We start from the raw sequence: 13,004 nt of genomic DNA, 5'->3' as shown, positions 1-13,004 counted from the left end.
AAGAGGAATTTAAAAGCTCACACTGACTTCCACATGTATTCTTGGGGGAATCTTTGAAGGACTTGTATTTCATAAGCTTTTTGAGGAGAAGGCAGGAATTATTTCTATAATACTTATTTTTTTCCCTGAAAGTATGTTGTATTCAGTATAGAAAATTAAAACACTGATGTATTCGCAATGCATTTGTCTTATACATCCGTTCCCTATGGAGCTGGACTAGTATATATTTCAAACTATTTTCAACCACTCAGTCTGTGTCTTCCTCCATCTCAGTTAATGACAATTCCAGCCTTCCAGATAGATACACAGGTCAAAAACCCAAATCCACTTTTTACAATAACTTTTTAATTTTAGAACAGTTTTAGATTTACAGGAAATAAGAGGGCAATACAGAGTTCCCATATACCCCACATCCAGTTATCCCTATTATCAAAATCGTATTTTGGTATTATACATTCGTTATAATGAATGAAACAATACTGGTAAATTACTATTAACTAAAGTCCATACTTGATTGAGATTTCCTTAGTTTTGACCTAACGCCCTTTTTCTGTTCCAAGATCCCATCCAGGATACCACGTTACAGTTAGTAGACATATCTTCTTAGGATCCTCATGGCTCTGGAAGTTTCTCAGACTTTCCTTGTTTTTTCTCTGGTGTTTTTCTCATTAGTCAGGGGTTATGGGTTTGGGGGAAGAAGACTACAGAGGCAAACTGCCATTTTCATCACATCTTCCTAAGGGAACATACTACCAACATGATTTATCGCTATTGATGTTGACCTGGACCACCTGGCTAAGGTAGAGTCTGTCAAGTTTCTCCACTGTAAAATTACTTTTTTTCCCATTTCCATGTTGTACTCTGGAAGGAAGTCACTATAAGCAAGCCACAGAGGAGTAAAAGAATACTCACTTCTAAAAGTACTCCAAACAATATACCTATCTAGACATTTTAAATTCTGTTTTTTTTTGATAACAGAAACAGCTGTTTCACAGATAGATCTCTGTTTCACAGATAGATATTGCTTAAAAAATAAAGTATTTAATTCTAGTAATTTGTTCTAGTAATAAGTGCAATATGTGCTCATTGTATAAAAACTGGAAAACATGTTTAAGCAAATGGTCACCTAAAATGTACCACCCAGACATAGACCACTACAGTTAATATTTCGAGGTATCGTCTCCAAAACTTCTTTCTATGTCTACATATAAAGAGTTAAAATAATCCTCTGCATATACTACTCTATCTTGCTTATTACCATTTAACATTAAGAAAAATTGTTCTGTAGTTTTAGACAGAGTGGTCTCGTCTTTACAATTCCCAAGCCTAGCAAAGTGCCCAGCATGTAGTGGCTTCAGCAAGTGTGATCCAATGAGCTTTCTGACTTGAATGGATGAAGCCTCCATGAAACCATTTAATGTAATTTGCTGACCAAGGCGTTCTCAGTCTCTTCCTTTGCCTCACAAGATAACCAAAGTCACAGGCATAGAATCACCAATTTGGGGCCTTGGAAAATGAGTTAGATTAGTGAAATAGTACGTTGTCTGTAAGGACTAAAAGATAATAGTGTGTGAGGTGTTTAAACACACAGGCCTATGATCCCTTATCCCAAATCCTTTTGACTAGGTATATTTTGGAATTCAGAATTTTCAGTTGAGGAGGATGATAGAGCAAATGTTCAGTATATTATGAAACACCACAATTGGGCATAGGGAAACACAACGTAGTCAAACAGTCATATTTTTTTATAGCAAAGCATGTGAATAATCACAATAAATAGACCATTTCCTTGTGTTTTGTAATTTCCAACAGTACATTCTAAGAATCCCTTGCGTCTGGGTTCTGGGAACACCCTCTAGAGGAGTCCCAATTCCTTTAGCCCCAGTTTATTACCAGCTAGGGACCAAATTTTTGGTTGATTTCTCAGCTTGCAGAGTTCCTAGAAAGTGCAAGCAGTAAAATTCAAATTGTAAAACCACTAGGGTACAGGTCTGGCATTTTGAAGTTCCAGGGACAATTTTTTGTTATCTAAAGACCAAAGATATAAATAAGCTTCCTGGGCTTCCCTGGTGGCGCAGCGGTTGAGAGTCCGCCTGCCGATGCAGGGGACGCGGGTTTGTGCCCCGGTCCGGGAGGATCCCACATGCCGCGGAGCGGCTGGGCCCGTGAGCCACGGCCGCTGAGCCTGCGCGTCCGGAGCCTGTGCTCCGCAGCGGAAGAGGCCACAACAGTGAGAAGCCCGCGTACCGCAAAAAATAATAAGAATAATAAATAAATAAATAAGCTTCCTTATCTGTTTTCTGTGCCAGTTTTCATGATTTCTTTCCTAGCCCAACCTTTCACTTGGGGAAAGCTTGTAAAAGCCCAGCTTTAGGATGGGGGAGGGGGTTTTCTCACTCTCTGCCTTTGCTGGACCCAGGCCTTGCCCTCTAACCTGTAGGGTGGATATAACCCATCTCCTCAGTCACTGATACTGATAAACTCCCAGGAAACCACACCATCAGTCTTCAGGCTTATACCTCTTTCCATTCCTTCTCAGTTTCTGGTGCCTGACGATTTCCCTCCTTTCTAGCAAAGCCAGCTGGGCATTAAATAATATATCCTATTTTATCCAGCATGTCCTGGTGTTACAGCAGAATTGTCAGGTTATCTCAGGCCACCATATTGCCAGACCAGAACTCTTACTTTCATTTTCCTTTTAAATAATATGTTTGTTAAATACTTTAAAATATTCTATTAGCCAGATTATTCAATTAACTAGATATACCTCTTCCAAAGCCTTACGGAATAATATTTAATATAGGAGCTATATAGTTACTCTTGAAATAAAAAATTCTTTAATGAATATTTTTCTTTTGTAAGTAAGCCTTTGTAAGCCTACTCTGGAAAATGAGAAATCACAATTTGATGCCATCTACTTAGTGACAAATTATCTTCCAGGTATTGAATACAATCGTTTAGTTGAAATTACTTGAATGTTCACTATTCTTAACAGCAACAGAATAAATCTGTCATGCTGAAATGTCAATGCACTCCAGGTGGTATTGTTCCAGGGTACTTGTAATCAAACCAAACCTATCTCTTTCTCTTCCTTAGTGAACCCCAATCTTAATTTTTCTTTAAAGTGGAGTTCATTGCTGAGCCTTAGCACATTGTCTGGAACTGAACAAGGACTTATTCAATATTTGGTGGCTGAACGGCTACTTGATGAATGGTTTTGTGCTAGTCACTCCGTCAGGCTATTAGCTGGAACTTGAGAAAAGATGAACAAAAACTCTTACCATTGGGGCCCCAGTTCTATTATCTTTTTCAACTTTCAAGTCAGGGTGGTCTTTGTGGGTACTCTGTTTTGTTTTTCTTTGCTTGTCACACACGAGGTAATTTGATATTTGAATTTCTAATACGCCCCTTTCAAGAGTGTTAACATACAACTGGCAAATGAGCATTTTTCTATCTAAGGTTGGATAATGAATAAAATTCCCTTATATCTTCCCGGGGAACCAATTACTACGTTGAAAACCATGATAATACCAGATCTTTCATCAATAACAGATGTGATTTGTAAAGTAAAAATCAATCTGTTTTGACTGATGGTGCCTCATAGCAATAAGGGAGATTTCATCTGAATAATCGTCAGAAAACTCTATGATTAATCTGTTGAGTAAACTAGAAATTCAGTGAGTAATGAGTCTTATCGGGTCATTTTCTGGCTTTATAACCTTGGGAAATTGCGACCTTCACATTCCTACCTCAAAAGGACAAGCTAATTTCCTAAACATATGTCCCTGAGCAGGGAGATATATAGGGCGCATCTCTGCAGACACCTGAGCCAACTGATGGACTGACGGGTATGTCTTCTCATACTCGGCCTCCCAGCACGTTTGAAGCACGGATTTGGAAAGATAACTCCTCACATCCTCCAGGCAGCACCTTGCTTAAAGATGAGATTCAGAAGGTTTGGTTGCTGTTGCTGTCAAATAACTATAATATGTAATGTATATATATATATATATATATATATATATATATATATATAATCAGCTAGGATTCTTGTGGTTGCAGGTGACCAAAACATAATTGAAACATGCAGACATGAAAGAGAACGATTTACTGGCTTCTACAGTCAAACCACAGAGGTGGGTAGGCTGACTTCAAGAATGGCTGGTCTCAGCACTAGAGTACGGTCCAGGCCCTTGCTTGAGCTCTGCAACTGGTTTCTGCTTCTCTCAACGTCTTGGTCTCATTCTCTCCAGGGAACACAGCCACTGACACCCAGAGAATCAAATCTCCACAGCTCTACCACTAAAAAGAAAAGAGGGCCTTTCTCACAGCATTACACAGAAAAACAATAAACTCTGGGAAGGGTTCGGAATGGCTCATCTCGGGCCATATGTCCACCCCGTGACCCATCACGAGATTGGTCAATCACTGGCCTGAATCTTCTGCTCACCCCTGTAGTCAGAAGGGAAGGGATTGTTTCTGTAATAAAGGGACAGTGGCGAGCAATAAAAGGCACTATATATACTTAACCAGATAATTATATTTATTAACCATTTTATGATATAATATAGTGTATATGTATATAGTCTCTGTATGTTTGTATTTGAGAAAGTGTAAATTGTCCTGTGAGCATGAGTGCATGTATATATTGCATGCATGTATGTGCATACGGATCTATTTTCTGTATATTTTACATAGTGGTTCATGACTATGGATGGATACATACATTGTACAAATGCATTACTGTTTTGCAAGTAAGAGTGTAGTTTTTCCTTTTCCAGGGATCCCATTCACATCCCCAGATCATAATTACCCAGTGAATGTATCCTCTACCTTCTATCCCCTAGAGTAAATTGCATTCCAGGCAGATTGCCCTACTGACTGCCCCCACAGGTGTCTGATTTCTTTCTCTGGAAAGTCAGAGGATCACGCAGACCTATGGCGGTGCCTCAGGGGCCCCTTGAACATGGGGTGCCACGTCCTTGTCAGCGGTACACAAAATGAGGCATTATTAGAAGTGACCGTGTATACGGTTTTCGTGGCATCAGGATCAAGGTAAGAGCACTCCAAGACCGGGTAACCAACCAAACAATATGGGGAACTGGAAGATAAAAACTAAGGGTAATGGAACCAGAAAGAGGTGAAAAATGAGTCAACAGAGTGTGAGGCAGTGGTGATTCCCAGTGCAGACGTTAGTTGACTATGGCTAAGTGTAGCGCTCTTGGCCTACTTGGGAGTGGTAGGAGCCGAAGGAAAATGGCCAGCGCAAAACTTTCGTTCTTCTCTTCAACTCTACTTTCCCTTCTCTCTCAGTCCCATCAAATCCTTACGCTATGCACATGGCTCACCTCTCCCACAAAAGCTTTCTGGAATTATCACCCACAGCAGTGTCCGTCCCTCTCATTTGGCAGTGGAGCTTAGACTGCCTTGAGATCTGGCCACTGTTTGGGAGCTGCTCTTTCACAACCAGATTGAGAAACATAATCTTGTCTCCACTCAATAAGTACACTCCCTCACGCTTAGGAAAAAGATAAATTATCTTCAAAATGACGAAACCAATATGCCCATGCCAAGGAAGTAATCTTTGCTATATTTTAATACAATTGTTTCCTTTCCTATAACAAGCCAATAGTTGAAAGTTATTTTGCTTTACGATTACACAAATGGAATGTTCAGATTTTAGTTAACAATTAATCAGTTTTAAATTTTTGGAACATATATTTGCATATAATTGCTCTCAATATACTTATGTAAAATCCAAAGTCTGTATTCCCAAATACAGAAAACCTATTCATGTCAGCTTTCGTTACATGTGTACATTTATTTGAATGTGTGGAGTGTGTGCTTTTACTTCCAAGAAAGTCAGCTCTGTTTCTTAATTGTCGCTATAACTACAATTCGGGAAATGCTATTGCAACATCAATGTGTTATGCACGTCTTTAATTAGGCTAGTGCGGCCTGTCTGTCACAGCAACTGATCCTAAGTATTCTTATTTAGTCTACTTGAAGCTTTAAAATGTTCTCTTTTTATAAGAGACATATTTCAGCCTCATTAAATTGCTAAGCAAACCAATATAAGCCCTACAACTTGATTGCTGTGTTCTAGAAATCCTGTGCTTCTTCACTTAGCACATCTTTAGCACCATCTGAAAGAGCACTCTGCCCCAAGTACCTGAAATCCTCTGCAGCTCTAATATGTTAGGGCTCTCTTATCAGATGGAGACACCTGCCACCCCCCTGATCACCAGGAAGATCTGGCTGTGGCATCCTATGGAACTCCAGAGCTTGATTCTCTTATCTAGTAGTTAACGCAAACAAGTTACAGGTTGCTTGCTCTGAGCAATGTCTCACACCAGGTCACCACAAAAGAGATAACACAATGACTGATTCCACGGTTTGGAAATTACAGATAGAATCTAGCCTAAAGTTCATTTCCTTCTCTTTCCTCAAAATCCGACATGATCTCAACCGGGAGAAACAATCATTACCTGGAACCGAGCCCTGCGGTACTTTGGTCTTTTATACCTTTTTTCTGCCGCAATTAATTTAAAATGAATCGTTAAAACTTGCATTAAGGAGAAAGCAGAGTTTTGTGGTTTTTTTTGAAACACATATAGATGTTATATGCTTTTTACCATGTCCGAGGTCAAAGGATAATACACTAACTGCCATAAAGCTATAGGGGGATTCTCTCAAATTCAGTCCTGTTAAAATGCAAGGCTGCATTATTAACCAGTAGTGACATGAGAGGGCAAGTATGAACAGCTAGCAGGTCAGGGATTAAAGCAGGGGTGGGACACAGGGGAAGTATAGGACCTATTGCAAAATCTAAATCTTTCCCGGTCCCAGCTTCAGCATGGCGCTACCTCCTGGTGGTGGTCAGCTCAAACGTTAAGTACTGATGAGGAATTCTGGGTTCTGTGGCCAGCAGGGACTTTCAGCATTTCAGCACTCACCGAGTTAGTTGGCACTCATTTTGTTTCCCTGCTTCTCAAGACTTCTCCCCCAAATATAAGAACTTTAGTCTATACTGGTTAGGAAAGGGAAGGGGGACAGGGCAAAAAATGGGAGCCAATCACCAACTTTATATTATATTATATATAATATATATTATATTTAGACTGTCATTATTGTGGTGGGATGGGTATTTTATTTCTTTCAATTTAACTCTTCTAGATTAGTCCTCATAGTTTTCACTGCATATTCCTTTTTATGGATCTGGACCAGAAAAAAAATACTCCAACCATATGAAATGTAACTAAGTCCGTCTATTTATCTCTCCTGTGTTCTTTGTACATTTACTTCTTGTACTTCCTTTGGGAGCAGACCATTCAAAAACTAGGTGAATTGATAAAATGAAGCCGAGCTTGAACTGGGTATACTTTACTATATGGGAGGCCTTCACGACAGACTATCAGATTCATGAGACTGCTTATACTTCCGCTTGTGCCAAGCCAAAGGGACTGGAACTCATCTCATCTTTGGTTTTTTATTTTATTATTTTTTAAATTTTTTTTATTTTTCACTTACTATTTCTTTTTTTTTTAACATCTTTATTGGAGTATAATTGCTTTACAATGGTGTGTTTTTAAAGATAACAAGAGAAGCAAATTTTGCTCCCAAGCAACTCAGCTCTCCAGTGTCCGCGAAATCTTCAACCTAATCCTGCCACTCCCACGCCCCATCTTTTTTTAGACAGTAGTGGAGAGACATTCTTTCTTGTAAACATTTCCGCTCATAAAATTTTTGTCTAGTGGCAGCAATGTCTGATCCAGCTAAAGCACTGGGCCATAAAACCATCATCAACAATGATCATGTTTGCAGATGCTCTAAGTCTGGAAGTCATTGCTGGCATGTCTATGTGTTTAAAAAAATTCTTGGACTTCTGGTGGTTTCTAGAAAGCATGCGCTTTCTTCTGAGAAATTTCTGAAAAACCCTCAAGGACCAAGATTTTCAAATAAATAGATTATCTTGGTTACTACTTGACTCGGCTCAGCCATAGCTATTGACCCTTCTCTGGATTAGAATAGAGTGAATAGGCACACAGGAGTGTGTAGTTATCTTTGAAGCAAAATTTGAGGGCCACTATTATAGCTATTTGCCCCAGAACATCAAACCCACCACTTATCATTTTTGCTATATTACTTTGGCTCTTGAAGATTTTTCGTTCTGAGTCTAATAGTCTAATACAATCATCTCTGGCAAGGCCTGCGCTTGAAGCCATTATTTGGTGAGGACTAATGCACAGAGAATTTGGGCTAAGAGTAGAGCACAGGCATGGGGGTGGGAAGGGTAGAATTTTGAGAAGGAAAGATGAAATCAACAAGGGTCACCAGAATTTGTTTTCCTCCCAATTTAGCCTAGAACTATCTGAGTTTGGAGGAAAATCTGTCATTCTTTTGGAGTGTTATACATTTTTTTTCAACTTCCATGCAAAATTTTCTGCTTATTACCTGTACTAATGTCACAGCCTGGGGCCTCCCTTTCTATCATGCATAGACTAGAGGAATAAGTTAGCTGTATATCTGCTAGTTTTTACATGAAATGAAATTGCCTATTTCAAATATTTTTAGTTTATTTTAGATAGGTTACTATCCCATTGCTTTTTTTAGTTAAATATTTCTTGCTGTTAAAGTAGATGAAAACGCTTTGTGTGATTCCAGTCAATAAATATCCTACATGGGCTCAGAATGTATTTTTAATCTTTTATTATAAAATAGACAGAGAAAAGTGCATACAACATGAATGCATATTTAATAAATATTCAGAATGTGAACCCCCATGTAACTTCCAGCTGGATCAAGAGATAGAATGTTGCTGATATCTCAGAAACTCGCACTAATCACAAACCACACATTTCTCTCAGAGGTAACTGCTCTTCTCACTTACGTGATATCTAATTCCCTTGCTCTTTTTTTTTTTCCTTTTTAGTTCTACCTCCTATACATTTCCCTAAACAACATCGTTTAGTTTTGTCTCTTCCTGTGATCTATAAATGGAATCACACTGTTTGTATTCTCTCATTTTTTGCATCTTTTGCTCAAAATTATGTTTGTCTAAGATTCATACGTATTATCACATATGGCTGCCATTTCCTCGTTTCCAACGATGTGTGGTATTCCAGTGTATGTAGCACAATTTTAACCATTCTCCTACTGAGAGACATGTGGCTGCTTCCAGGTTCTAGCTGTTATGAATAATGCTGCTGCACACGTCATCCACGCCTCCCACTGCATGTGCTCATGCATGTCTCTAGTGAATATACGGATGACTGGAAATGCTGGGACATAGGGTACGCAGATCTTCAGCTTTAATCGATAATGGGAAGCTGTTTTTCCAAAGCGCTTGTTCCCCCCGCTAATATATGAGTTTCTATTGTTCCACATCATCACCGACACTTGGTATTGTTGGTTTCTTGACGTTTTGCCAATCTGACATTTAGTGTACATTTACCTCCTTGTGCTGTTTTCTTCCTTCTCATCGTGGTTTTAATTTGCAAAACTCTGATTTCTAACGAGATTGGGAACTCCTTCATATGTTTACTTCCTGAATCCAGATCCTTTGAAGTCTGGCACTCTAGACTTTGGTACTTTGGTGTTGTTCACACTGAGCATTTCATGTCATAACTGGTAAGTACTGGGACAGCAAAAGAAACTCATTCGTTGAACATCAATTTGGAACTGGGCACCTCATGCACTTTGTCCTATTTAATCCTCGTAATAACTTGCTAGTTGACCTTGTTTTTGTAAGTGTGAGAACTGGCACTCAAAATCATGCCTGTGTGCCTCTGTAGTCTAAAAACTCTTTCCAGTAATCATGTTCCCTCTCAAGAAATTACCTCCACATGATCAAAATAATGATCAATATCCTGTAGTAAAGTCATTGTATTAAAAATTATACCAGGGGATTCCCTGGTGGCGCAGTGGTTGAGAGTCCGCCTGCCGATACAGGGGACACGGGTTCGTGCCCCGGTCCGGGAAGATCCCGCATGCCGCGGTGTGGCTGGGCCCGTGAGCCACGGCCGCTGAGCCTGCGCGTCCGGAGCCTGTGCTCCGCGACAGGAGAGGCCAAAACAGTGGGAGGCCCGCGTACCGCAAAAAAAAAAAAAAAAAAATTATACCAAAAGAATTTCAAAGGTGGCTGGTTAATATGTCTAATTAAATAACTGCAGCCCTAGCTCAGTTTTCCCCTAACACTCCAAAATCCAGCCTATTAACATTTAAACAAATGAAAGGCTCTTTTTGGTGGGATTTCCCTCATGAAAGTAATTCGTGAGACAATTCAGTCACATGTTTCATTTTCTACCCATGACAGGCACTTGTGAAATGATTAACACAATCCAGTAGAGTTACAGGATATTAAACGACAGCCAGAAATAAAAGTAGCAAAAGACAAGAGTGAAACAAACTATTCTCTAAGAGATACATTTTTATATAGGTAATCAATTTATTAGGACACTCAACAAATTCAAGCAGTAGACACTTTGAAAAAAATTAATTCAAAGCCAATTAAAGGATAAACATCAAGGCTCCTAAAAATTTATGTTATTAATGGTGCCTTGTTTTTTTTTAACTATAAAGGTCTAATAAAAAGCTTGTAAATCCTGCAGATATAGAAACAATTTTCAAAGAATCAAACTAACCAGAAGCAATGACTCAGGCGTGAAATTGCCTGCAAAAGGGTCTGGACCAAGCCAGTTTTCAACATCCCTCCCTGATGCTAAGAATAACTCTTGGGATGGGAGTAGCATTCTGTGGGTAACTCTCCTCTCTCCTATCTTTGCAAAAATGACCTTTCAACGGGACCTGATCCAAAACTCTTCCCAGTGATGTAGACACACTAATGACTTGTACCTTTGTCACCAACAACTTCCAACAGGCTTGGACTTGGCATCGATGAATATTAACCTCACATTCATCCCACTCCATTGAAACAAATGGTGAAAACAATTTTATTAATCACTTCTATACACTTCATACATTTTGTGAGGTCCATTTTATTTCTACTTCGCTCCATGACACAAATCCTTGCTTGCAAAAGTGCTGGCACAGTGTATACTTTCTACTTGTCAATATACCTCCATCCTCTTCTGTACCATCAATTGGCTACAAAGATTTAGAGGTTCAGTGATTATAGGATTTGAATGATTTTAACCCCTTTAAATTTGGAAACTCTTTAAACCCCATTTTCTCTGCAGCCACTGAGAATTTTTTAATCAGCGTGGCCTTTTCTAGCTCCAGGTCTAAGGATTACAGAGTTTTAAAGAGTATAAATGCTTCTCTGCAGTTCTACAAAGAGCCGTCCCCAACCAGTTGACCTCCAAGAAATAAAGCCAGCCAGTTCTCCAGCTGGTCACTGCTGATCAGAGTTTCTAAATGGAAAGATATGTATGTTATGCTACAAACCACCAGGAAAACATGTAATTGCTTCCTCAACTCCACATGAAGCCAGTGAATCAGAAGATTTGATGTAGGAGGGGCAGCAGACTTTAGACATGTGTCAGTAAATGTCTAAGAAGGAGAAAACAGAAAATGTCAGGGACCCAAAGAAGCTCACTGGGGCAGAGAGTAATGAGTTCATTGAGTTCATTGATTGCAAGCCACCTTGCTCCTAAAGAAAAGCTGTTACCATGGATACCCTCAAACCCTATGTAACCTTCTGAGGTCTTACCTCTTGCGTCCTCACATTTATGTATCCATAGTGAGTTCGAAGGGGCCGCCTGTATGTATAGGAGAATGGTATCCATTTTGCACCAGGTTGTCCGAAGCAGTTTAGTAGCAATGGAAAATTCACTTCATTCACAAGGCGCACAACCAGCAGGAAGAGGAACGCTGCTACGAAGCTCACTGCAATCACAGACTTTCTCTACAAAACAGTCAAAAAGAAAAGAAGAATGAATGACTTTCAGTCAAAAGCAGTCTCTGAGAGGTGCTTCCTCTCCCTTTCTCTTTCAAAGGGATCAAAGGACTTTGTCATTTAGGATATTTCACTTGGAGACAGAAAATAATCATTTGGTGACCAGGCTGCCCTAGTGTGCTGAGCCTCTGAGAACAAACAGCAGATTTCTTGGATTACCTTTCCATCCCATTCCAATCCCTTCTTACCTTCCTACCTTCCTTGGTGACTCCCATGCAGTTTTCAAAACCCAAGTCAGACATTCCCAGCTACAGGAAGCCTTTCCTAACTGCTCAATTCCCTCCCCACCATTATCCCCTCAGCCCCAACCTATCTACCCTAATAGAGGTAAGAAGTCCCGCCACTCCAATACTTTGAAGGCACTTCTACTGTTGTGCATTTTTCATGGTATAATTCCTTATGTGACTTTTCCTGCATGTAATTTTGAGTTCCTGGAGAACTGGGGCGTACTGTGCCATACTGCTCTGTGTATCCTAGGTCCTTAACACAGTACCTTACATACTGTAGGCACCCAACAAACACCTGAGTGAATGAATAAATGGATTTTTCACATTCTCATAGACCCAGTCTCCTTACAAATCATATTCCGCTTCTTTACCTAGCACCCTCTACAGGAAGGAAACTTAGTGCTATACGATACGCAAAGGATTCAAAAAGCTAACAAGAGGGGGACCTTGAAGATGGCGGAAGAGTAAGACGCGGAGATCGCCTTCCTCCCCACGGATACACCAGAAATACATCCACACGTGGAACAACTCCTACAGAACTCCTACTGAAGGCTGGCAGAAGACCTCAGACCTCCCAAAAGGCAAGAAACTCCCCACGGAACTGGGTAGGGCAAAAGAAAAAAGAAAAAACAGAGACAAAAGAATAAGGACGGCACCTGCACCAGTGGGAGGGAGCTGTGAAGGAGGAAAAGTTTCCACACACTAGGAAGCCCCTCCGCGGGCGGAGACCGCGGGAGGCAGAGGGGGTAGTTTCGGGACCGCGGAGTAGTGCACAGCGACGGGTGCGGAGGGCAAAGCGGGGAGATTCCTGCACAGACGATCGGTGCTGACCGGCACTCACCAGCCCGAGTGGCTTGTCT

At 40.2% G+C, this 13,004-nt stretch overlaps 1 protein-coding gene across 8 annotated transcripts in view; it reads right to left on the bottom strand.

The window, feature by feature from the left end:
• ST6GALNAC3 (ST6 N-acetylgalactosaminide alpha-2,6-sialyltransferase 3) overlaps positions 1-13,004 on the bottom strand; it is a 595,740-nt gene that overhangs the window by 330,485 nt on the left and 252,251 nt on the right. For all 8 annotated transcript variants that reach the window (XR_004345944.1, XM_032606607.1, XM_032606587.1 and 5 more), the window contains exon 2: positions 11,672-11,866. Coding sequence is in view for 7 of the 8 variants with exons in the window: in XM_032606607.1 (XP_032462498.1) it covers positions 11,672-11,866 (195 nt within the window). In the remaining variant the exon portion in view is untranslated. The remainder of the gene's footprint in view (positions 1-11,671; positions 11,867-13,004) is intronic.

Source organism: Phocoena sinus, chromosome 1 (genome assembly GCF_008692025.1).
Source record: "Phocoena sinus isolate mPhoSin1 chromosome 1, mPhoSin1.pri, whole genome shotgun sequence".
Lineage (NCBI taxonomy): Eukaryota > Metazoa > Chordata > Mammalia > Artiodactyla > Phocoenidae > Phocoena > Phocoena sinus.
Note: the sequence above shows the minus strand (reverse complement) of the source record. Positions and strands in the feature narration are given on the sequence as shown.